This window comes from Rhinichthys klamathensis, unplaced genomic scaffold (assembly GCF_029890125.1).
Source record: "Rhinichthys klamathensis goyatoka isolate OS25496 unplaced genomic scaffold, OSU_Roscu_1.1 h1tg000161l_1, whole genome shotgun sequence".
NCBI lineage: Eukaryota > Metazoa > Chordata > Actinopteri > Cypriniformes > Leuciscidae > Rhinichthys > Rhinichthys klamathensis.
In genome coordinates this window covers 24,367-47,785 of record NW_026606695.1, presented here as the reverse complement: position 1 = coordinate 47,785, position 23,419 = coordinate 24,367, and the positions used below count along the sequence as shown (strand labels likewise).

General features: G+C 37.4%; 1 protein-coding gene across 1 annotated transcript in view; it reads right to left on the bottom strand.

The window, feature by feature from the left end:
* The window catches only part of acox3 (acyl-CoA oxidase 3, pristanoyl), a 28,356-nt gene extending 8,444 nt beyond the window's left edge, over positions 1–19,912 (bottom strand). Inside the window, exons 1-13 of the mRNA XM_056258906.1 lie at positions 19,600–19,912; positions 18,430–18,663; positions 17,993–18,067; positions 17,332–17,421; positions 15,460–15,603; positions 15,282–15,370; positions 14,938–15,034; positions 11,964–12,146; positions 11,049–11,171; positions 10,813–10,933; positions 9,961–10,083; positions 9,631–9,744; positions 1,657–1,772 (exon numbers count right to left, since the gene is read on the bottom strand). Of these exons, the coding sequence (XP_056114881.1) occupies positions 1,657–1,772; positions 9,631–9,744; positions 9,961–10,083; positions 10,813–10,933; positions 11,049–11,171; positions 11,964–12,146; positions 14,938–15,034; positions 15,282–15,370; positions 15,460–15,603; positions 17,332–17,421; positions 17,993–18,067; positions 18,430–18,663; positions 19,600–19,767 (1,677 nt within the window). The 5' untranslated portion in view covers positions 19,768–19,912. The remainder of the gene's footprint in view (positions 1–1,656; positions 1,773–9,630; positions 9,745–9,960; positions 10,084–10,812; positions 10,934–11,048; positions 11,172–11,963; positions 12,147–14,937; positions 15,035–15,281; positions 15,371–15,459; positions 15,604–17,331; positions 17,422–17,992; positions 18,068–18,429; positions 18,664–19,599) is intronic.
* Positions 19,913–23,419: the final 3,507 nt, after the last annotated feature.

The window sequence follows — 23,419 nt, the reverse complement described above, 5'->3', positions numbered from 1 at the left end:
GTCTATCTATCTATCTATCTATCTATCTATCTATCTATCTATCTATCTATCTATCTATCTATCTATCTATCGTAATAATGTATGATTTGCAAAAATTAAAACTGCTGCTTAGATGAGAGAATCAACGTGTATGCGCGTTGTGCACACGCTACATTGATTATGGCCAAGCATGCGCCCTTAAAATAGCATAATGAACAACGCGCAACGCGCCACTGACTTTAGACTAGGTTTTTTCTGGTCAGTGGCGCAATTGTTTTATAGAACAGCAAAATAGCATGAGGGAAAGTTTGCGCCGGAACACGCCTCCTCTTTGCGCTGAACCGCCCCGGGGAGCGCAAGTGTATTTCTTAGTTAACCGACGTGTGTCTGTGGAGGGAAAAGTCCGCTTTGCGCGGGTGCAAAATAGGAATGATACATGCGTCAGTGTACAAAGTCATTTGCGCCGGGTGCAAGATAGGGCCCCCTGAGTGTAAACCTTAAACGCATTCATTGTGAAGCGTGCAGCTAGCGATTTGCAAAGATTAATAATATTAATATAAAGGTTAATAAAACGTTACACTCACTTCAGTTCTTCTTGAGGTTCAGCAGGAACACGAATAGTTGGTACCGATTCTTTTTTCATGAGCAGCTTCTTAGCAAAACCAGCTTTATACTGACCCTCGTTTATAAAGCAGTCTGTGTGAAATGATTCGCGCAAACATGAGAGCATTGACGTTGCTCGTGGGGAATATTCCCTTCGAAAACAAACTCAGCCACTGCGTCTTCAGCGGTTCGGATTTAGGAACATTAAAATGACTGCTATGTTCGTTATTACACCCAAGAACAGAACACCACAGTCGCTTAGACGACATTCTGCTCATAGACAGTGCTCCAGCGTATCAACAATGACTGCGCGGACTATGATTGACAGCTCGCTCACGAGAGAGGGCGGGTCTGTGTTGAAACGCTGCTGTCAATCAACAATCGTGGGAGGGGCGTCCGACCGTGTGACGTCACACGGTCGAACGGCTTGATTTGAGGCAGGGGAAAACATATAAGGAGATTAAAACAAAAACACTGGATGGATTTTTATCATTTTATGATGGTTGTGTACAAGCACTGCCAACACACATTTCAGTACAATCAACTTGTAAAAGTGCATGTATCATTATATGACCCCGTAACTCTGACCCAGTCGCCTTGCCATTACAATTTGGCCCTTGTCAAAGTCACTCAGATCTTTATTCCTGTCCATTTCTCCTGCATCCAACATCTTGCTTATGAGAACTGATTGTTTGCTTACCATCTAATCTAACCAGACCTTAATATGTGGCCTTATTAGCAGATGATCAATGATATTCACTTCATCATTGATATTGTGACTGCTCATAGTGTTTTGGCTCATCATATAGATTTGAATATGAGAGAGAGAGAGTGACCTGTACAAGTGACCTGTACTGTATAAAAGATAACTTTCTATGATGTTATTAACCATATCTGGTATAAGATGTACTGTAACATATTAAACACACTTAGAGTGAGGTACAGTATAAGGCAGCTGGGTAAATGTACATTTTATAAAACTATAGCATACCTCACCTACCTCTGAGCTGCCAGTAAACATAGATACATGTCATTTTAAAGTCTGATGCTATTAAAGTCAGGATTAAAACATACTTGGCTGTTGTTCCGTGCCTCAAAGTCTCCCAGTCCAGAGGATTTCTCATGAGACAGCTTCCTCTGGCTCTCACCCAGTAAGAAACACACCAGCCACTTATACACTGCCAGAGGCACTGAGGAGAGGACAGAATACCAAAAGATATTATGAAATTAAAAAGATGGGAAGATAATGCGAAACATTGAGTAAGAGATAAAACAAAATGATATGACAGAATCACTGATATGACAGTGGATTTATTGTTTAACCATGACAGTTAAAACAAGCTGAATAGTGTAATGGACTGCAGCTGGGGAATACAATTATGTGGAAAGGGTCCTAAAAGGTTCACTAAACAAGATAACTGACCAAATATTAAACAGATATTGGAGCTATTGTTGGAAAGGGGTCTGTTTGGCAGAGGTTTGGGTCACGCACAGATGTAATCATGGATTAGGTATCTGGGTGGGGACTGTGACTAAAGAACAAGGAGTCTCGTGTTTTGGATGGCTGAGGTTTGGACGTAATTCTCAAACACATGACGCAGAAGTAACCCGACCTCTAGGTCCATAGAGAGCTATAGTAACAGCATGAACTGATGAACTACGCAAAAATCCAGATCTACTGACCAAGACTACATTAACCTAATCAGTTCAAGCTCAGACATCCATGACATCTCTTTGGATTTATAAACAACAAAACAAGACCAGAAAACTGCTTTCCCATCTTATAAAGGAACTAATAAATCAGGAAACAACCAACAAACCTCTCTAAATAAGAGAACAAGTTTGTGAAAAGAATGTTGTGAAACAAGACCACACAGAGAATGAAACTCTAAGCAAATATCTTCAACACCCGATCCAGCAAATAAGTTCTGAAGAGTATGATAAATATTTGAATGCAAATATTTATGATGGTATTGATGCATATAATGACACTGAGTCTTGATTGTTTTTTTTAGATGGATTTAAATGGTCTCTACTAGTGTCAGTGGCCCTCATTTATCATTCTTGCGTAGAAACGGGCGTATATATTGGCGTAAGATTATGCTTGCACTCCTCTCACCGCCTGATTTATGAAGCTGTGCGTACCTTTGAAATCCAGGTGTACGCAATACCTGCCCTTGATAAATCCCGCGGCTGAAAACGATCGTCATTAGAATAACACGCCCCTATATATTCAAGTCTCCGCTTCCCCCACGCCCTCATTTTACGCCATGTACTCACGGAAGACGGCAAAGAAGAGAAACTTCTCTGACGTGGAGCCGAAATGACCTATCACAATGCAATATTTTACAGCACGTCTTTTGAAACAATTAGCATTCAATTTCGAATCACGTCACATGTATTGGGGTGTACAATAGTGATGATGATGATGTGATGTGGAGTACCATTCATTCACATTAATAATTGCATGACAATTTGTAATATTCTTCTTATTATTATGATTTTTATTATTAATGACGCTTATTGTTATTTAGAAGAAGAACGTCGTTATTATTATTTGTATTATTATTATTATTATTTAAAAGAAGAAGAATGTATTTTTTATTATTTTGTCAAGTCTGAATTATTTTTTGGTCATTGAAAGCCTTTCATTACCAAACCCAGTCCGTGCGCACCTGCCGGGCCAAACCCTGAAACGTCAGGGTAAAGCGCACAGGCTCGCAACTGAAGGAATACATATGGCTACAAATCAAATGGTTTGGTAAAGTCACACAAATTAAACATTAAAGTCCATGTTGCACAAAAATAAACACTGAAGTTTATAATTACTATGTTGTTGTTGTTGGTCATAATATATCACATCTTTTAGTTTGTCAGTGCGTTTTGTGGTGTTAGGAATTGTTTTTCTGCGCATTTCCGCACTAACTCAAAACGTGCGTACACCACCTCCTGAGCTGGCGTATGATTTGAGCGTGCCGTACGCCAACGTCCATATTGATAAATCTCAAAGTCACCGTGGTTTTGGGTGTACGCCAGGTGTACGCTGGAAATTTGGTGTACGCACTTTTGATAAATGAGGGCCAGTGAGACTTTTTTTATGGCAAGAACAAAAAAGCGAGATCAAATTGCCTAAAACCTTTTAAAATTAGGGGCACAAATATATATTAATAATTTATGAAATCAAGATATTCTTTTCTAAGCCCATTTAGATATGGGTTTAGCCAAAATAATCCCTCAAAATAACCCTATAAAAAAGCTCATTTAAGACATTCACCTAAACATCTTTTGTGTTCCACGGAGCAATTGAAGTCAGTAGCACTTTACCTGAAGCCTTTAAGTATAATGCATTATAAATGTATTCATAATGAACATTGTAATTCATTATATCTTTTAATAAATAATTGTAAAATGCACTATAATATTTGCAGGTTCTTTGTTGCGTCTGTAATTGTTTGCCATCATGCGTTTCAATTCATTATACTTCCTAAAGGTGTAACAATGGATAGATTATATAAAGTATACAACAATGAACAGAAAACATTTATGAGCCAAAACATTATGACCACCGGCCTAATATGCTGTTGGTCCCCCACGTGCGGCCAAAACAGAGCTGACCCGCTGAGGCATGGACTCTACAAGACCCCTGAAGATGTTCTGTGGTTATATGGCATTAGACATTAGCAGTAGATCCTATAAGTCCTGTAGGTTGCAAGGTGGAGCCGCCATAGATCGAACTTGTTGGTCCAGCACATCCAACAGATGCTCAATTGGACTGAGATCTGGGGAATTTGGCGGCCAGGGCAAGCTTCTACTCTTCATGTTCCTCAAACCATTCCTGAACAATGTGTGTAGCAGGGTGCATTATTCTGCTGAAAGAGGCCACATCCATCAGGGAACACCATTGTCATGAAGGGGTGTACCTGGTCTGCAACAATGTTTAGGTGGTACATGTCAAATTTATGTCCACATGAATGGCCCGACCCAAGGTTTCCCAGCCGAATATTACCTAGATCATCACACTCCTTCCACCGGCCTGTCGTCATTCCACAGTGCATCCTGGTGGCATCACTTCCCCAGGTAAACGGCGCACATGTGACGTAAAAGAAAAAACAGGCGACCTTCTTCCACTGCTCCAAGGTCCAGATCTGACATTTGCATTCCCATTGTAGGCACTTTCTACAGTGGGTCATCATAGGCCCTCTGATTGGTCTGTAGCTTTGCAGCAGAGTGTGATCCACTGTGTGTGGTGACACATTCCTCCCATAACCATCAATCAAATTTTGTGTGACTTGAGCAACAGTAGACCTTCTGGTTTGTCTCTCCTCGGACCACTGTTGATGGATTCTCACCACTGACCGGGAGTACCCACAAGCCTTTCCATTTCAGAGATACTCTGACCCAGCCGCCTTGCCATAACAATTTGGCCTTTTTCAAAGTCGCTCAGATCTTTATTCCTGCACATTTCTCCTGCATCCAACATGTTGATTACAAGAACTGATTGCTTGCTTACAATCTAATCTACCCAGACCTTAATTTATGGCCTTGATTGGAGATGATCAATGATATTTACTAGTCACTACTACACCTGAGGCTGGTCATAATGCAGTGTACCTGTATATCATATATAAAAGGTACACTATATATATCCTAAAAATTAGAATATCGTGCAAAAGTTCATTTATTTCAGTAATTCAACTTAAAAGGTGAAACTAATATATTATATAGACTCATTACATGCTAAGTGAGATATTTCAAGCCTTCATTTTATATAATTTTGATGATTATGGCTTACAGCTTATGAAAACCCCAAATTCAAAATCTCAGAAAATTTGAATATTGTGAAAAGGTTCAGTATTGTAGGCTCAAAGTGTCACACTCTAATCAGCTAATTAATCCAAAACACCTGCAAATTAATTCCTGAGCCTTTAATTGGTCTCATAGGTCCTGTTTACACGAGAACGCTCGCAGGTGAAAACGTACAAATATTTTATCAGATGTGCCTTTCGTTTACACAGCGCCGGCGTTTTTGGGGTATAAAAACGCAAAAAAGTGAAACCACCCTCCAGAGTGGAAATCTTAAAAACGCTCCACCGTCGCGTTCCCGTCTAAAGGGTAAAAACGCAAAAGTCTGCTAGTCTGCTGTTGTTGTGTGGCAGTGCTTCACATTGCCACCTAGCTGCCTGGAGTGTATACTACATCGAATTTCACACACCATAATTTTGCGTCACCATATGCACGCAGATTTTCCACCCATAACGCTCGTCTAAACGCAGAATAGAAAGTGATAACGCAATGCCACTTTTGCGTTTTCTCTTCCGATCGTTTCCGTGTAAACATAGCCTCAGTCTGGTTCAGTGGAATTCACAATCATGGGGAAGACTGCTGACCTGACAGTTGTGCAGAAAACCATCATTGACACCCTCCACAAGGAAGGAATGCATCAAAAGGTAATTGCAAAAGAAGTTGGATGTTCTCAAAGTGCTGTATCAAGGCACATTAATAGAAAGTTAAGTGAAAGGGAAAAGTGTGGAAGAAAAAGGTGCACAAGCAGCAGGGATGACCCTAGCCTGGAGAGGATTGTCAGGAAAAGGCCATTCAAATGTGTGGGGGAGCTTCACAAGGAGTGGGCTGAGGCTAGCCTGGCAAGCCAGACCCACATCAAGATGTTAGGTCTGGGAACTCACCATTGGCATGCCTCAATCCCAGGGGCGGGATAAACGGTTGTCTTTCAAAATCCCTCTGCACGCAATAGGATAGCGCCACAACCAACCAGAGCAACGAACGGTTGTGGATGAGTGAGTCTCATGCGTTTTCCCACCAGGGTATCCGGTCGTCAAAACTCTGAACACATCTTACTTTTTTAAGTATGACTTAAGTGGCGTTCTCTTAAGTGACGTTCTCTTAACTCCAAGTCCTCCGGAGTCGCGACCAAAGCCGATTTGAAAGACCGCTGTTCGCCAGCAGCAGCAGCAGCATCTTCTTTGTTTTCAAGTAACAGGGAAATCACGCGGAACCGTCACAACTCTGCCGTCATTATGTTAAGCCCGCCCACCAACTGTATACATGATGTGATTGGCCTGACTAGAGTTTGGTTTTTCCAGCTCGAAAGCCAATGGAGAGTTGCTAGACTACACTGGCCGCAAAATAAATGTTGCTGCCACTAGGGTGCATCTAGATTTCTAGGCTCGACTGAGGCTGGACCCGTCTGTGTGTGGTGGCTCTTGATGCAGTAACTCCAGCCTCAGTCGAGCCTAGAAATCTAGACTACACTGGCCGCAAAATAAATGTTGCTGCCACTAGGGTGCATCTAGATTTCTAGGCTCGACTGAGGCTGGAGTTACTGCATCAAGAGCCACCACACACAGACGGGTCCTGGACATGGGCTTCAAATGTCGTATTCCTCTTGTCAAGCCGCTCCTGAACAACAAACAACGTCAGAAGCGTCTTACCTGGCCTAAAGAAAAAAGAACTGGTCTGTTGCTCAGTGGTCCAAAGTCCTCTTTTCTGATGAGAGCAAATTTTGCATCTCAATTGGAAACCAAGGTCCCAGAGTCTAGAGGAAGAATGGAGAGGCAAACAATCCAAGATGCTTGAAGTCCAGTGTGAAGTTTCCACAGTCTGTGTTGGTTTGGGGAGCCATGTCATCGGCTGGTGTTGGTCCACTGTGCTTTATTAAGTCCAGAGTCAACGCAGCCGTCTACCAGGACATTTTAGAGCACTTCATGCTTCCTTCAGCAGACGAGCTTTATGGAGATGCTGACTTCATTTTCCAGCAGGACTTGGCCCACACTGCCAAAAGTACCAAAACCTGGTTCAATGACCATGGGATTACTGTGTTTGATTGGCCAGCAAACTCGCCTGACCTGAACCCCATAGAGAATCTATGGGGCATTGCCAAGAGAAAGATGAGAGACATGAGACCGAACGATGCAGAAGAGCTGAAGGCCACTAGTGAATCATCCTGGTCTTCCATAACACCTCAGCATTGAGGCGGCCCATGCAAAAGGGGGCCAAACCAAGTACTGAGTACATATGCATGACTATACTTTTCAGAGGGCCGACATTTCTGTATTTAAAATCCTTTTTTTATTGATTTCATGTAATATTCAAATTTTCTGAGATTTTGAATTTGGGGTTTTCATAAGCTGTATGCAATAATCATCAAAATTATATCAAATAAAGGTTTGAAATATCTCACTTTGCATGTAATGAGTCTATTAGTTTCACTTTTTAAGTTGAATTACTGAAATAAATTAACTTTTGCACGATATTCTAATTTTTCAAGTTTCACCTGTAAGTAATATAACGTATTATAACTGTGGTTACAATTAATTATGAGATCTTACAATGTATTAAAAGGTGCATTACAAGGCATAATACTTTTGTAATGCATTATATATAAAGGCTTCAAGTAGTCATAAAGGTTTGGGACGACATGAGAGCGCGAGTAAATTATGACAGAATGTTTAGTTGAACTATTTCTTGAGTGTGTCATACGTAGTTGGCCTGAAGTGGACTGATTGAAGACATGCACTGTTATAGGTATAGAAGAGAGTATTCAAAGTTTTGATGTAAAATAGCTGGGGTGAGTAATATTAAAACTGGTCTAGCATTTAAAAACTCCCTTGGTGCTTGTCACATGATGCGATAGGTGACACAAGTCAGTTAAAACCCAAACAGTCCACTCCCTGTCCTCGTCCAATTAAAACGATGATCCTCTGACCCTTGTAACCAGGCAAAAATGATTTGAGTCACCAGCAGAGGAATGAGGTCAATAAAGAGCAGATGTTTAGCAGATGTGTAGCTCAGTTGAAGAAGTAAAACTCTCCCACTGGAGCCGTCTGCAGCATCAAGGAGCACTTTTAACAGTAATCCACACAAAAACACAGCATGACGCAGATTCTCACATTCTCTCTGTGTGCGGTGGAGGTGTGGCGGTTTATGTATTAGATAATGTGCTCTCGAAAACAGCATCGCACACACAAACATCTTGTATTACACAAAACCAGCACCATGAAAGTGGGATATGAAAATGACACATCATGAGGCTCAGCTTGTTTATTTGGCTTGATCTGAGTGAATGAAAAATGACTCTATTAAACAAAACTAATGCTTCACTAGCTGAGTAACAGAACTGAACTAGATTTGCAGTTCCTGAAGAAAATACTAGTACTTCAAAAGAAAAGTATTACAATTTTGGGTTGTGTAAATTAACTTCTGCACTAGAGCTATACATTTGATAGAATCAACACAAAAATGTTTTGAACACCATAACAACACCATGCTTACAGTGTTTATGTGGTTCAATAGATAAGAGAAAAGATCAATACCAATATGGAGAGATCTTAATATAGTATGGAAATATTACAATGATATAATCTTGCTTTGATCTTAATCCGTCTTTAAATTTTAATCTTAAATTTCCTAAAAAATAAGTCTGAGAAAAATAATGTGTTAATTTCTGGAATTAAAATTATCTGTGGCAAATAATGAACACAATACAATTCCTGAAGTAGCTTTGCTAAAGTCTTTTCCACACATCTTTAGGCTAGCATTAAATTACATCAAAAGAAATAAAACATAGATACAGTGTTTAGTAATTGTTAATAAATTATACTAAATAATTACTTATTTAATTCAGTATCAGTATTGCTATCAGTGATAAGGCCATTAAAAAAATGTCATTAAACAAACGTTTAAATCAATAATTTAAAATGACTGTCTTTGTTGTTTTTACATTAATTTGGAGATTCAATGCGAAATATATTTATAATTACAAATTTTAAAGTTAAGTGCTATTTATCAGGATTAAATTACAGAAATCTGAGCGATTAATACATTTTTTTTATTGACCAACAGTCCTACTTAAAATCCTGAAATTATCCGTAAATTACACGGTTTAAACTGAAAAAAAAAAAGCTAAAAAGAGCACCAGAGGAACAGAGGTACCTGAGGTGAAGTGAATGCTAGATGAGTAATGTGGTTTGTGCGTGTGGTTGTGCATATATGTGTCTCTGTTATGGAGAATGTAGTGTTAATGTTGCGTACCGGCTGAGTTCATGCACTCTTCCACTGAGCCAACTGTGAACTTGCTCTGCAGAATGCTGCTCATGTCCTCTAAAAAGTTCACAGTCTCAAGTGGGGATTCAATCCTTCCTTTACCTAGATTGAGGAAAAGAAACAGAAAAAGCAAGACATTTCAAATCTACTTCAGAAGAATTCTTCATATTCTATATAACTCTAAAAAAAACAGCATGCAAAGAATGATCTGGATGTCATGGTTAACAAACATTATACAACTGTCATTACTTCTTTCTATTGAGACATTGTTGAGAAACCATGAATGACTATAAAGAAAAAGCTCTAGTGTGTAGAGACCTTCCTGTTTGTGCTGGAGCCAGCTGAGCAGATAGTTGCTGGTCTGCTGCAGGAGAACGTTGTTGTCTCCCTCATAAGTGCAGTTTGGGTCATTGTCGTCGCGCATGTCTCCCAGCCGGTTCACTTCGAATGAATAGATAATCAGATTAACAGGTAAACACAAGCTGAACTAAAAGCATAGTTCACCTCTTCTTTTGATATTTGACGTGGTGTTTATTACAGTGGCCCAGTAGCGCACAAAATAACGACACAACAAGTTTAAATAGCAAACATAAGTTAACAACATAGCGGAATCAAGCCACAACACAACATAAACAAGACACAACACAACAAGCCACAACCCAAAGGAATTGCCACGAACAACAAAAATGGTCCTATGTGCACACACACAAATGGGGACTATATATATACTTTTACTGTACCGGGCTTTTTAAATTACACTTTAAATTCACATAGTTATAAATAACTTGGCTAATTTAAAAAAGCAATAAGTGCAGTTGAAGGGGTTATGAAAAAAAGGGGTATACAGTTAAAAAAAAAGTCCAAAATACGGATTATAATATTAGACCATTACCTATAATATAAAGTCCTTAGCATTAACGCACGCTGAGAAAGGAGCAGGAGAATTTCCGTTGTGTTGCGGCGAACTCGTTGTGTTGTGACATGTTTCTGTTTTGGTGTGACGATTCCGTTGCATTGTGACTTGTTTCCATTGAGTTATGTCTTGATTCCGTAGTTCTGTTAACTTGCATTTGTTTGTTTTTTATTTTCATTGTGTCCTGCACTACTGGGCCACCGTAGTTTATGCTTCCATTAACCATTTAGTTTATGAAGATTTTAAAGATTCCTTACTGGCAAGGTAGCCGTGTCCTCCACAAGCCTCCCGACATTCCTGAATGCCTTGCTGGGCTGTCCACGATCCCAGAGGTTTACTAGCGCATGACATGGCATGGATCTCTCTGCCCAGTTCAGCCTGAGGAGTGACACACAATCTATATGTGATCAAATACTAGAAGATTACGACTTTCTGAACTTCAGATGTTTTGTATGCTCATATTTTCAGCATATTTAAAGCATATGATCTATACCTGTCTGTCGCTTTTGTCCTTCATTAGGAGTCCAATTTGAAATTCGACAAAGTTCATGGAGAAGGATCTGGTGAAGTGCTCCAGCGCATACACGGCAGCCAGAAATGGGATAAGACGCCATTGCTGAAACAGAGGATGAAGCACATGAACAGGATGGGTCAAAAGACAAATAGCTTAAAAGCAGTGAGTTTGATCTAAGAACTACAAATGAATGCTACCTTCAGTGATACCCAGAAAATGAACACTGAGAAGTGGAAGAAAACACTCTCCAAAAAGATTACTGCAGGTCATATCCCTACAAAGGCCTATTAAATGTTTAGCACATTTTTAAATGTTTCCAATATGCCAGTTTCACTTTTGGCCATTTAGTGAATTTAATAAGTATGAATTTTGATAAATATATAGTGTGTGTGTGTGAGTGTGAGTGTGAGAGATTAAATATCTATGAATATATCTATATGTATGTATCTCTCTCTCTCTCTCTATATATATATATATATATATATATATTTATATATACATTTATTTTAAAGTTAATTTATTTACAGTCACTTTATTTACTGTAAATGCAGTTACAGTGGAATACGAGAAAGTAGTTATGCAAGTACATACATGTACAACAGTACTTTTAAACAAAGTGTTACCATCATTTTTGTGTATGACAAATACTAAAACTAATAAATATGCTCACATTGGATTTTTGTTTATTCTAATACATTAAATTACATTACTTTTCAGTTTCATTTGAAATTATTTTAATTAAAAGCTTCCATTTTTTTATTAATGATAAATTAAAGGCAGATCATGACTAAACAAAGGCAGATAAAACAAAATAATTATCACTTATCCACAGTCCTTATGATGTAGTGAAGAACTCTTGAAATGTTTCCACTGGAGTGTGTGAGTATTCTGTACCTGTAGCTGATATTCCAGCACCGGAATCTCCTCGTCCTCTTTGGGCCCGAACTGTCTGCGTGTGGCGGAGAATCGCACAGCCACAGTCACCGCCAGCTTCAGATTGACCAGTGCCATCCTCGTAATGCCCACCCTGCCTCCTGACAGAGCCCCTAAAGACGCCCCAAACCGCTTATTGGGGTCCTTATAGGAAAAAGACAGGATGGAAAGACACATGAAGTAATTGAAAACGCATAGCAGAGATGACGAGACCAAACCACAGAATAAAAGAATGTGAGGAAAAAGAAGGGCAAATGAAATCTCATTTATTCATCCTCGACCTCTCGCCTTTGTTTGTTTTCAGAAAAACCCCTTTATGTCTTTCTGTCAGTACCATTGGCTGACGGCCTGGCTTTTCCTGTGATTAAAAACTCCTTGTTTGTTTGAAATGAAAGCATAGGGATTCCTTCTCGTACATCTTGCATAGCACAGCACAGCAGCTGGAATAACAGCCACTGCACCACTGCGTTCTCTCACTGCAGAGCGACCAAAGGGTTTATAGCTTGCAAGATGTCTACACGGATACACACTAAAATGGCTCTATTATTTCCCATGTTCATCAATAAAATACTGTTGCATTGCACCTAACCTATATACAGTCGTGCTCAGAATTAATGGTACCCCTGGTAAATATGATCAAAACTGGCTGTAAAAAATAAATCTGCATCGTTTATCCTTTTGATCTTTCATTCAAAAAATTCCCAAAAATCTACCCTTTCATTGAAGTAAAAGAATTGAAAGTGGCGGGGAAATCACATTATGAAATAAATGTTTTTCTTCAAAACACGTTGGCCACAATTATTGGTACACCTAGAATTTTTTTACGAGTAAAATATCTCTGAAGAATATGCCCATTAATGTTTACCTTTTTTAGCACACCAGGGTGAACATGAAATTGTCCAGCCATGACTTCTTGTTTCACAGGAGTTTAAATATGAGGAAACACAAAGGCCAAATTCCCTTAATCATCCACCACAATGAGTAAAACCAAAGAATATAGTTCTGATGTGCAGCAAAACATTGTTGAACATCACAAAATAGAAGGTGGCTGTAAGAAAATAGCTAAAGAGTTGAAATCCTCAACTCTTCACAATCTGAGGTATCCTCAGATTGTGAAAATCCCTATTTTGACCATCAGGGCAATAATTAAGAAGTTCCAATCAACTAAAGATGTCACGAATCTGCCAGGAAGAGGACGTGTGTCTATATTGCCTTAATGGATGGTGAGGATGAAAGTTTGAGTGGCCAAAGACTCTTCAAGGATCACAGATGGAGAATTGCAGAGATTACTTGAGTTTTGGGGTCAGAAAGCCTATAAAAATAATAATAAAATAAAATAACCCCTACATCACCACATGTTGTTTGGGAGGGTTTCAAGAAAAATCTTCCTCGCTCATCCAAGAACAAACTCCAGCAAATTCAGTTGTCAGACACGACTGGAACTTCAAACGGCACAGGATTCTGTGGTCAGACGAAACTAAAAATAGAGCTTTTTGGCAGCAAACACGTGAGATGGGTTTGGTGCACACAAGGATAAAAAGTACCCCATGTGTACAATTTAATATACCGTTGGATCTTATGTTGTGTTTATCTTATGTTTAATGTTGTGGGCATATTTTTCTGCTGGAGGTCCTGGACTTCTTGTTCAGACACATGGCATCGTGGATTCTATCAAATATCAACAGATAAAAAATCAAAACCTGACGCCTTCTGCTAGAAATCTTATAATGGGCCGTGGTTGGATCTTCCATCAGGACAACAATCTAAAACAAACATCAAAATCAACACAAAAATGTGTTACGGAGCACAAAATGAAGCTTCTGCCATGACCGTCCCAGTTCCCTGACCTGATGAGTGGAGTGAATTGAAGAGAAGAAGCACCAACATGGATCTGGGAATCTGAAGGATCTGGAGAGATTCTGTATGGAGGAATGGTCTCTGATCTCTTGTCAGGTGTTCTCCAAACTCATCAGGTATTATAGGAGAAAACTCAGAGCTGTTCTTTTGTCAAAAGGAGATTGCAAAAAGTATTTAATAAAAGGGTGCCAATAATTGTGGCCAACGTGTTTTGGAGAAAACCATTTATTTCATAATGTGATTTCCCCGCCACTTTCAATTCTTTTACTTCAATTTAAGGTTAGATTTTTGGCAATTTTTTGAATGAAAGATCAAAAGGATAAACGATGCGGATTTATTTTTTACAGCCAGTTTTGATCATATTTACCAGGGGTGCCATTAATTCTGAGCACGACTATATATATTTTTTTTTGTTTTAAAAGATGTGTTAAAGTTAATTGGTAACAATTCACAATAAGGTTCAATACATTAACATTAGCCAATGCATTAGATATCATGGGCTAACAATAAACACTAATTTTGGTAACACTTCACAATAAGGTCTCATTTTTTAATATTAGTTCATGCATTAACTAACATGATCTAACAAGGAGCAATATACTTTTACAGCATTTATTAATTTTTGTTAATGTTAGTTAATGTTCATGTTCATTTTAGTTCACAGTGCATTAACTAAATGTTAATAGATACAACTTTTAATCCTTAAAAATGTATTAGTAAATGTTGAGATTACCATTAATAAAGATAAAAAAAGTATGTAGAAGTATTGTTAGTTCATGTTAAGAAATGTAGTTAACTAATGTTAACAAATGAAACCTTATTGTAAAGTGTTACCATACTTTTTACAGCATTTATTAATCTAGGTTAGTGAGAAATTAAAATATACTATTGTTCATGATTAGTTATTTTTACTGAAAACAAACAATTAATAAATGCTGTTCTTTTGCAATTATTAATGTTTATGTATATAGTCTTATTTGCAAAGAGATAATACAGATAATAATTTCTACAGTGTAACTGCAATAAAACATTGAGCTTTATGTAACTATTTATTAGGCAATGATATAATTTTGCTTACTTTAAAAGGTGAAACGTAGCGGCCATCAGGCATAACATCTCCTGTTTTGTTAAGCAAGTTTTCCCGAGGTATCCTCAGATTGTGAAACACTGCAAAACTGACAAAATCGCTTATTTATTATGCACATCAAAATAAGTTTGTTTTTTTAATGCTTACATTGAAAAGTATAATGAAGAATAACTTTTCCATTATATGGGCACTGGGCAGAGGGATATATTACAGAGATGAAGTGAGACTCCGAGTCAGATGGAAATATCCATTTATGATTTTCTATTACCGCCCTCTAATGACCAAATACTGTAATCACAACATCTCATCAGTCCACAGTCCAGCATTAAACTCACCCATTGTCCAGACCGTTCTGACCCAGTTTCTTTCCCATATCCCCAACCATCACTCCTGGCATTGCCAGCAAGGTCTTTGGGTCCCTGACCTATTAAATTAAATGACATTAAAACTGCTTTAGTCACAGCTGCTCTAACAAGACAAGAAAATGAACTGAAAATGTACTTTCACACATACTTGGACTACAAAAGAGTGAAGGCCGTGACATTGTCCATCAGGGGTGTAAAGCTGTGCAAATACGACTGAATGAGTGGCTGTCTTTCCCAAGTTCCCTACCCAGAACTTTGCTGCTTCAAAGTCTGGAGAGTTGATCACAAACTCCTGCGGATTTTAAAACAACATACATTAGCTGCTTTAGGACCATCAGGCATAATAAAGAGAAGAAAAAAAAAAGGGGTAAAAACCAGGTCAAAGAATCATGAAAGAAAGGTGGATTGAGCTATAAGGCTACGTTCAGACTGCTAGTAAATGTGGCACAAATCCAATTTTTTGTTGTTGTTGCTCACATGTGACTCAGATCTGTTTTTCTCATGACAGTGTGAACAGCATAAATCACAAGGAATCTGATCTTTTCATATGGAAGTAAAATAATGCCAAATGTTTTTGAAACAAAAAGCCTGTTGAATTGCACTACTTGAAAAAAATATGCATTGCATTAACCCTGCTTGTATTTTAATGCATTGTATTTTTAGGGCTTGCATTTTTATGTGCTGAAATTTAGCATGGTTGAATATTTAAGCTGTGAATATATCAATTCAAAACATTTCAAACACATTTTCATTAGTAAAATTTCAATAATCCATATTCACCTTTCATAGTTCACTTCCAAAATATTCAAACTGATTAAAAATGCAACCTATAATATTCAACAGGCGGGTTTCAGTCCATTTTATTTCGCTTTGCAAATTCGCTTCCAGAAATTCAGTGGTTCAAATGGTTCAAATTCAGTGGTTCGACAGTAAATTCAATGTTGGAATTTACAGGTCAGATGTTTTGCAATGTGACCTCAGTATGAACAGTCATATCGGAATTCATGCAACTTTTACGTCAAAGTCACTCTAGAGCAACATTCGTCACAACTCATGGGAGTCAAAGATTTTACATGCCCAAAGTTATCAAGACAGTTACAAAGGGTAGTCAGTGGAAGGACAGTGATGTGCCAGAACTCACATGTATTACAGTGACAGCTCTATATACAAGCAAAACATAAGGGCTTGTCTCATAAATGTTTTAAAACTCGGCTCTCTTTTTTCACATCCTCATCTTTGTTTTTTATATTGCCTGTGCATAAATTCCCTGGCTTCGGTGTCAGATCACACTATAAATAAACGAGTAATCACTTACTTTAATGTCCTCTGTGTTTACATTATAAGTAATGTAATTTCATACCTTGCATTAAAGTAATGTAATTTCATACGTCTTTTTATCGTTCTTTTGCACATACGGGTCATCTATTCACACTGTGATCTGTTTACACTGTAATCTGATATTGGCCACATTTAAAACAACAATTTCAACAGCTATAAAAAAAAAACGAGCTGAGCAATAAATCAGAATTGAGCACTATAGGTCGCAGTGTGAACGTACCCATAGTAGTCAGAGATATGTTCTTTAAAAGGCTCCATATTGTCAGATTTTGAATTGAATTATTCAGATAATGTGAATTAAATATTTTGTCATATTTTGTCACTAATACTTCAGCTATCATGAATCAACAATGAACCATAGCATTTATTATCCATCCAATACTATTTAAGAATAGCATTCATTATTATGCCATTGGTATCTTATTTTGTTTTTATTATATTTACTAGTTCAATATTTATTACTTATTATTAAATCAACATTTACCAAGATTAATAAATCAACAGTCGATGTCCCATTATGATTTGTATGGGCATATTCATTTAATCTCATTCAAAAAAAGTTATAAGCAATGTGCTTTTCAGTGATATGCTAAATTTATGCAATGTGTTGAGACTTCTGTTATATCTAGGTATGGTTACAGGTAGTGGACTGTTCACACCATCGCATCTGGTAGTAAAGTACCTGAGTGCTGGGGTCATATCTGGCTGTTGTCCTCAGGGCTCTTGTGTTGCTGCCATGGCTCAGCTCTGTCAATGAAAAGCATCCAAATGTCTAAACAGAGAGAGACAATGTTAATTTGCTGTCAGTGGTTCATGTGGTTTTCCATGAAAAATGTCAAAGGCAACTCGCTAGTTTTTACACGCGCACACACACACACACACACACACACACACACACACACACACACAGAAATACGCAGCACCTTGGAACTTCCTGTTTATGGCCTACTGAGCTTGTGTTTCAAAGTGTTCAAGTTGAATGGAAGGTGAATAATGACATGTGAGACAGTCATAGCCATCATAAAATCATACTATAATACTCTGAGCAGCCAAAATATGATAATCTATAAAAGCAAATAATAATCTTACATTGATCTTTAAAAGCAAATATTAAAACAGCATTTTCCCTTAAATAGTAAATTGTAAAGTAGTGAACATCATTATGCCAAGCCATCCTATATTTTCTATGAATGCAATCAAGATATAGTGCACATTTACTCAGTACACTGAAGCTTTCAGTCAAGTTGTCCAACAAATATTTCATGGCTGATATGGTTTTATATGTGCTGCATTAAAAAACTAAATAAATAAATAAATAATTAAAAACTACCCAGATCATTTACCATCATTTGCTCAATGTCCTTCACGAACTTCAGGTGCCTCTGAGATCCTGTGCTTGCCACTGTGGCTCCAAACATCTAATACGTTTGAAAACAAGGGGTTTATGTTTAGAAATTGTTTTTTTTTAAATAAATAATCATCACAAATAATAATAAACAATAATAAAGAGAACACAATTATCCACAAAAAAGCAAAATATGAGTATCAAGCAATCACTTCTGTGTGAGCTTTACTGTATATTGGGTCATTCTTATTTTGTAAGGATTATGTACAAACTATTCTGGGGAGGGCAGTGTGTTACCATACATTTTTATCATTCCAGAAGCCATTTCACTTAGATATAAATCACAATAGGGAAGAAAAGACACTTGCAACTTCCGTTTCATGCCGACTTTAAGCTTTGGGCGTCTCTGGAGGGCATTTAGTGAAATGGGCTCACCCCTTTGTTAAGGAAGTACTTGGCTCCCAAAGACCAGTCATACATTCCCAGGCAGTCACTGAGGATTGTCATCTTCCAGGGATTCTGCATGGCATCATCACGTGTTAAAAAGTCATACTTAAATAGCTGTTTACAGCGGCGGAAGGTGAGCTCTCGCTTCTGCTCCACTGGGACGTCCTCCCCGGGCTGCCGGGCAAAGAGCGGGTCACTCTCCAGTGTTCTGAACACGTGCTGCTGCTCAGAGAAAGAGAAACAGAAAGAAATCTATATCAATAACTATGGACAAGTGTTGGGAGAAATAAAGCTTTTTGAAACAATGCTTCAACAACTGAACCAACTGTTTAGCAAAATGAAGAGCTCAAAACGCCACAGGTTGGCAGCGCCTGCTGGTCAAAGCACTGAAACGCAAAGAAAACTCAGCCCAAACATTTAGAATTACAGCTTTTACAAACCAAATGTTTTCATGAAAGTGTAATCAATTAAATGTAATCTACAAATATAACTGTTCTTTTATTAATGTGTAGTGCTTATTTTGTGTGTCATTAGGCAGGCCTTTTTAAGCAATTCAATATTCTCCTTTTTTATTATACAAGGATAAGTATGTATAAATTCATTACAGTAATTAAAAATTAACCCACATTATAAAACTGACATGATATCAGTTAAAACTATTAGACACTTGTTTATGGGTTCACTCGATCACTGAGCAGCGAACTGTTCGAATTTTGAAATGCTCGAAAGGTTCGAAACTGTATGACGTAACGAAGACTTATTTGCTGAAATAATGACTTGTGAGTTTGAAATGGGCTCCAAAGCACCGATTCTAAACAAAATATTTGTAAATGTTTCAAAGCTACATGAAGCAGTGTTTCGAAAGCGCCCATCACTACTGTGGACATTCTCAGACTGGTCAAAAGGAGGAATCATTCATTTGAAATTCAGCTCAATCCCAATCCAAAAAAAACTTTTACTTTTTATTGATAAAGTGGACAACTTCCCACTTTATATTGTGTATAATTGTGCTGTTTAAAAAAAGGATCTTTGGAACATTATTAAAATCAGGACTTGGTATGTAATGTTATAACAGCAATCTTAGTCACTAAATGTGTACTATTCTTGGACATAAAAATGTAATAAAAGGATGAGCAAAACATAATCATCTTACTGTACCTTGAATGCAATGATTTCATCACCCTCCAGAAACCGCATCATGTCCTTCCAGCTGAAAGATGCTCTCTCCCTGTAGATGTCGAGTGGACCACTGGGAAGGTCTGGGATCCCCTCATCCATGTTCTCTTCCAAAACGCATTTAGCGTCTGTGATGGCTGGCACACTCATGTCCTGAAACACAAAAAGACAAACATATTCAAATCAACAATATCCACAACATTTTTCTAAGATGATGATTTTCTTAAGGCAAGAAAACGTTTCCCTTTCCTATTGCAGTATGTTTAGTAATTGTCTGAATCAACTATTCCCTCATATACATTTAAAGTAATTCAGGGTTTTCCAGTTAACTAATACAATCAATATGTCAGCATATTCTTCTTATGGTCCATTTTCTGGATACCAGGAACAGTAAATTATTTCATTGCACATTATTTTGCCATGGAATTTAGCTCAGACTTTACAATACTTTATTTCACAAACTAACTTTATTTATCATGTGCAGCATTTTGTGCTTTAGTTAGCTATCAGGTCAAAGTTCAATGTCAGTTACAACACTCTCACTGTCACAAAATAGATCATCAAACACAACACCAACACGTTTTTTGGGATATTTATACACTGTTTGGGATGGGTTAAAAGAGTAACAAGAGTTGCAAAAACATATAGATAGATATAAATGAGCTCAATATCAAAACAAACATAAGCACAACCGACCATTTATTACTGTTCTTGCACGCTATTTAACGTCAATGTCATTTAACCACACATAAACAGTAAATAAAATGTTTTAAAAGTGCATGACTATGTATCTTCATATCATTAGTTTGAATAGTACTGAAATGAAATAACATTAATGTCTTACAGTGGTCTTGTCCCGTAACCTCCAGAGGCAAGAGCTACTAAACACAACAGCAGAGCACTGCACTGCCCCTTTGGAGGAGGAAGTGCTCATGTGACCACATCCAACCAACCAGAGAAGCGCTGCTGCTTAAAGGCGCACTGCACCAGAGAATGTCTATGAACCCATACCAAACACCTGCGTGCTCGGTGAATGTGAAAGCCAAGGAAAGAGGTTTCTAAAGGTGTAGACCTGCAGGAGTGTGATACTTTTGGGATTTTCAGTGTGTTTCATATGTTGCCAGACAGAGGCATGTTGTAAGGCAAGGCCAGACAATTTTATATTTATTTATATAGCACATTTAACACACATTCAAAGTAGTACTTTACATCAAAATTATTATTCTTTAAAAAAAAGAAGATCATAAACAGATAAATAACAGTTTTGAAAGAAATTAAAATAATTAAAAGTGTAAAATAAAAATGATTACAAATGTATTTTGCACATTTAGAAGTAAAGAGAAGAATATAAGAGAACACAGGCCGAATCACAGTGCTCATTCAGTAAATACACAGCACAGCTGCACAGTATTTTGGTCTGGTAATAATTAATAATAATGCAAATCACAATTTTTTTTAAATATTAAATAATAAAGCAAACAAACAAACAAATAAATAAAGCTATTATAATAAAAGTCTTGTTGGTTGCTTTGAGATAGATAGATATTCAGTTCAATTCAGTTTATTTGCCAGACTCATGTCCAAAAAGCCACGCAAGACAGGACAGATAAAAACAAACAAAAACAAACAAGCAAACAAACAATAAAAAAAGAAGCAAATACAATAATTAAAATACATACAGACATTTCAGCCAATGCACTCTCAGTCTGGATGTGTACCTGCAGCTGACTAAGGGATTTGAGAGTGCCACCATGATACTGTTGGTAGACTCATCCAGACGTTGCATAAACTTAAACATCAAATTTCTTAAAAAGTGCTTTCAGTGTGATTACTCATACAGATACAAACATCTGACTAGCACTCCCTCCTCTGGGAACCTTGAGTAAGATTCTCATTGCATCATTGTAGGCAACTTTTAACTTCTGCATGCTGGATTTTTTGTAAGAAGACCACAGATGGGCAGTAAAGAGTGGTGTACAGTAAGCTTTGAACAGAGCCACTTTTACCTGAGTAGAGCAGTAACTAAACTTACGTGCTATGGTGTTTGCCTGTGCATATAACTATATGTCATCATCATCATCATCATCATCATCATCATCATCATTCATATCATCTGTAATACAATGACCAATGTATTTAATCTTTTTGCAGACCTCAAGACAATTATTGGCTAGCATGAACACAGGAAAATTAAGCCATTTATCCTGTTTCGTTCTGCATATTAAAACAGCACTTTTGCTGGAATTATATTTTATATCAAATTCCACCCCATAGTCAGAGCATATATTAAGAAGCTCCTGCTGCCCAGGACTACTCGGACTAAAAGTAAGGTCATCTGCATACATAAGATGATTCACCAGCATGCATTGCCACCAATACAGCCACTGTTGCAGTATAGGATAGCTAGATAGATAGATAGATAGATAGATAGATAGATAGATAGATAGATAGATAGATAGATAGATAGATAGATAGAGTTTCAAAATTATTCATTCATGATAGATTTCGCTGTTTTGCGTTGTTAGCATGTGACAACGACAGGGGACGCTGTGTTATGCAGCTCTAAAGAAAGACACGAGTGATATCGGTATCGAAGTGCACTACATTTACTTAACTTCTTTTGGGTTCTGGACTTCCAGCCTTATATCATGATATGATTAGGCCTACTGTAAACACAAGGAAGGGAACTCTGGAAATAAAATGTGAGATTTACATCAAGGGAAGATATGCCTGGCAAACAATAATTTCAAATAATCTCTTATTGAGTCTGAATTATTTATTTAGTATTAGTAAAGCATAAAATTGAGGCTATCAAATTATTTTATTTTGCTGCGAAATGAAAAAAAAAAAAAAAATCAGAGCCAATTCCTCCGTAGCCTATAGCCTATTAAACATTCATGTTCAGTGCCGTTTGACTAGGCTACTTTAAAATAATGCCCATTAGTCTAAAATTAGCTCATTTAGAGAAATATTGGTGTATTTTCGTATGTTTACATAATCCTTGTTCACTAAAAAAAGAGGCTTGGTTGTTTCAACCCAGATTTTGGTCAAAATGGGCAAACCCAACAGTTGGGTTAATTTAATTTAGCCCAACGGTTGGGTTTGTCCATATTTGACCCAAATTTGAGATGAAACAACCATGCCTTTTATATATGCATCATGCTGTAAATAATTTCGTTAGTAAATCGGGTATTTAGAAAGCCAATTCGGATGTGTGTTATAGTTTTTCTGACAGCTAGATGGTGCCAGAGCATTAGCCTACTATTTAAAAAAAAAAAAAAAGCATTTATTTAGCTGTCAACGAAAATTTGGTTTTAAATTTACTTACTGACAATTTAACGTGTTTAACGAGTTTCCCTTTTCATATGTATATTCGTTTTTCCTAACTTGCAGGTTTTTTTTTTTGCAGTTTAAGAGTGAATTCATGTTGGGACACTTTTTGCCATTGAGATAACTGGGGAAAAAAATGTCCTATTCAACCTGAATTCACCCCTATAGAAAGCTGTCAGTGCACCTTGCATACTGAAAACCATTGTAATTATTACTTAAGGTTATGGAAATGTGGTGTTTTTTAAGAATGCACTGACAGGGGCCCCTTCACAAAGTTTTGCCCAGACGTGTGGCAATGGGAAAAATATATATATTTTGAATATGTTGATTTTCTTGGTGTCATGTGATGTTATTTTATGTTTCTATGTATTTTAGAATGTTTTTTTTTTTACTATTTATGGACAGCACTTTAGTCCATTCTAATAGTTTTGAAAGTGCTTTATAAATAAAAGTTGAGTTGAGTTACAGCTTG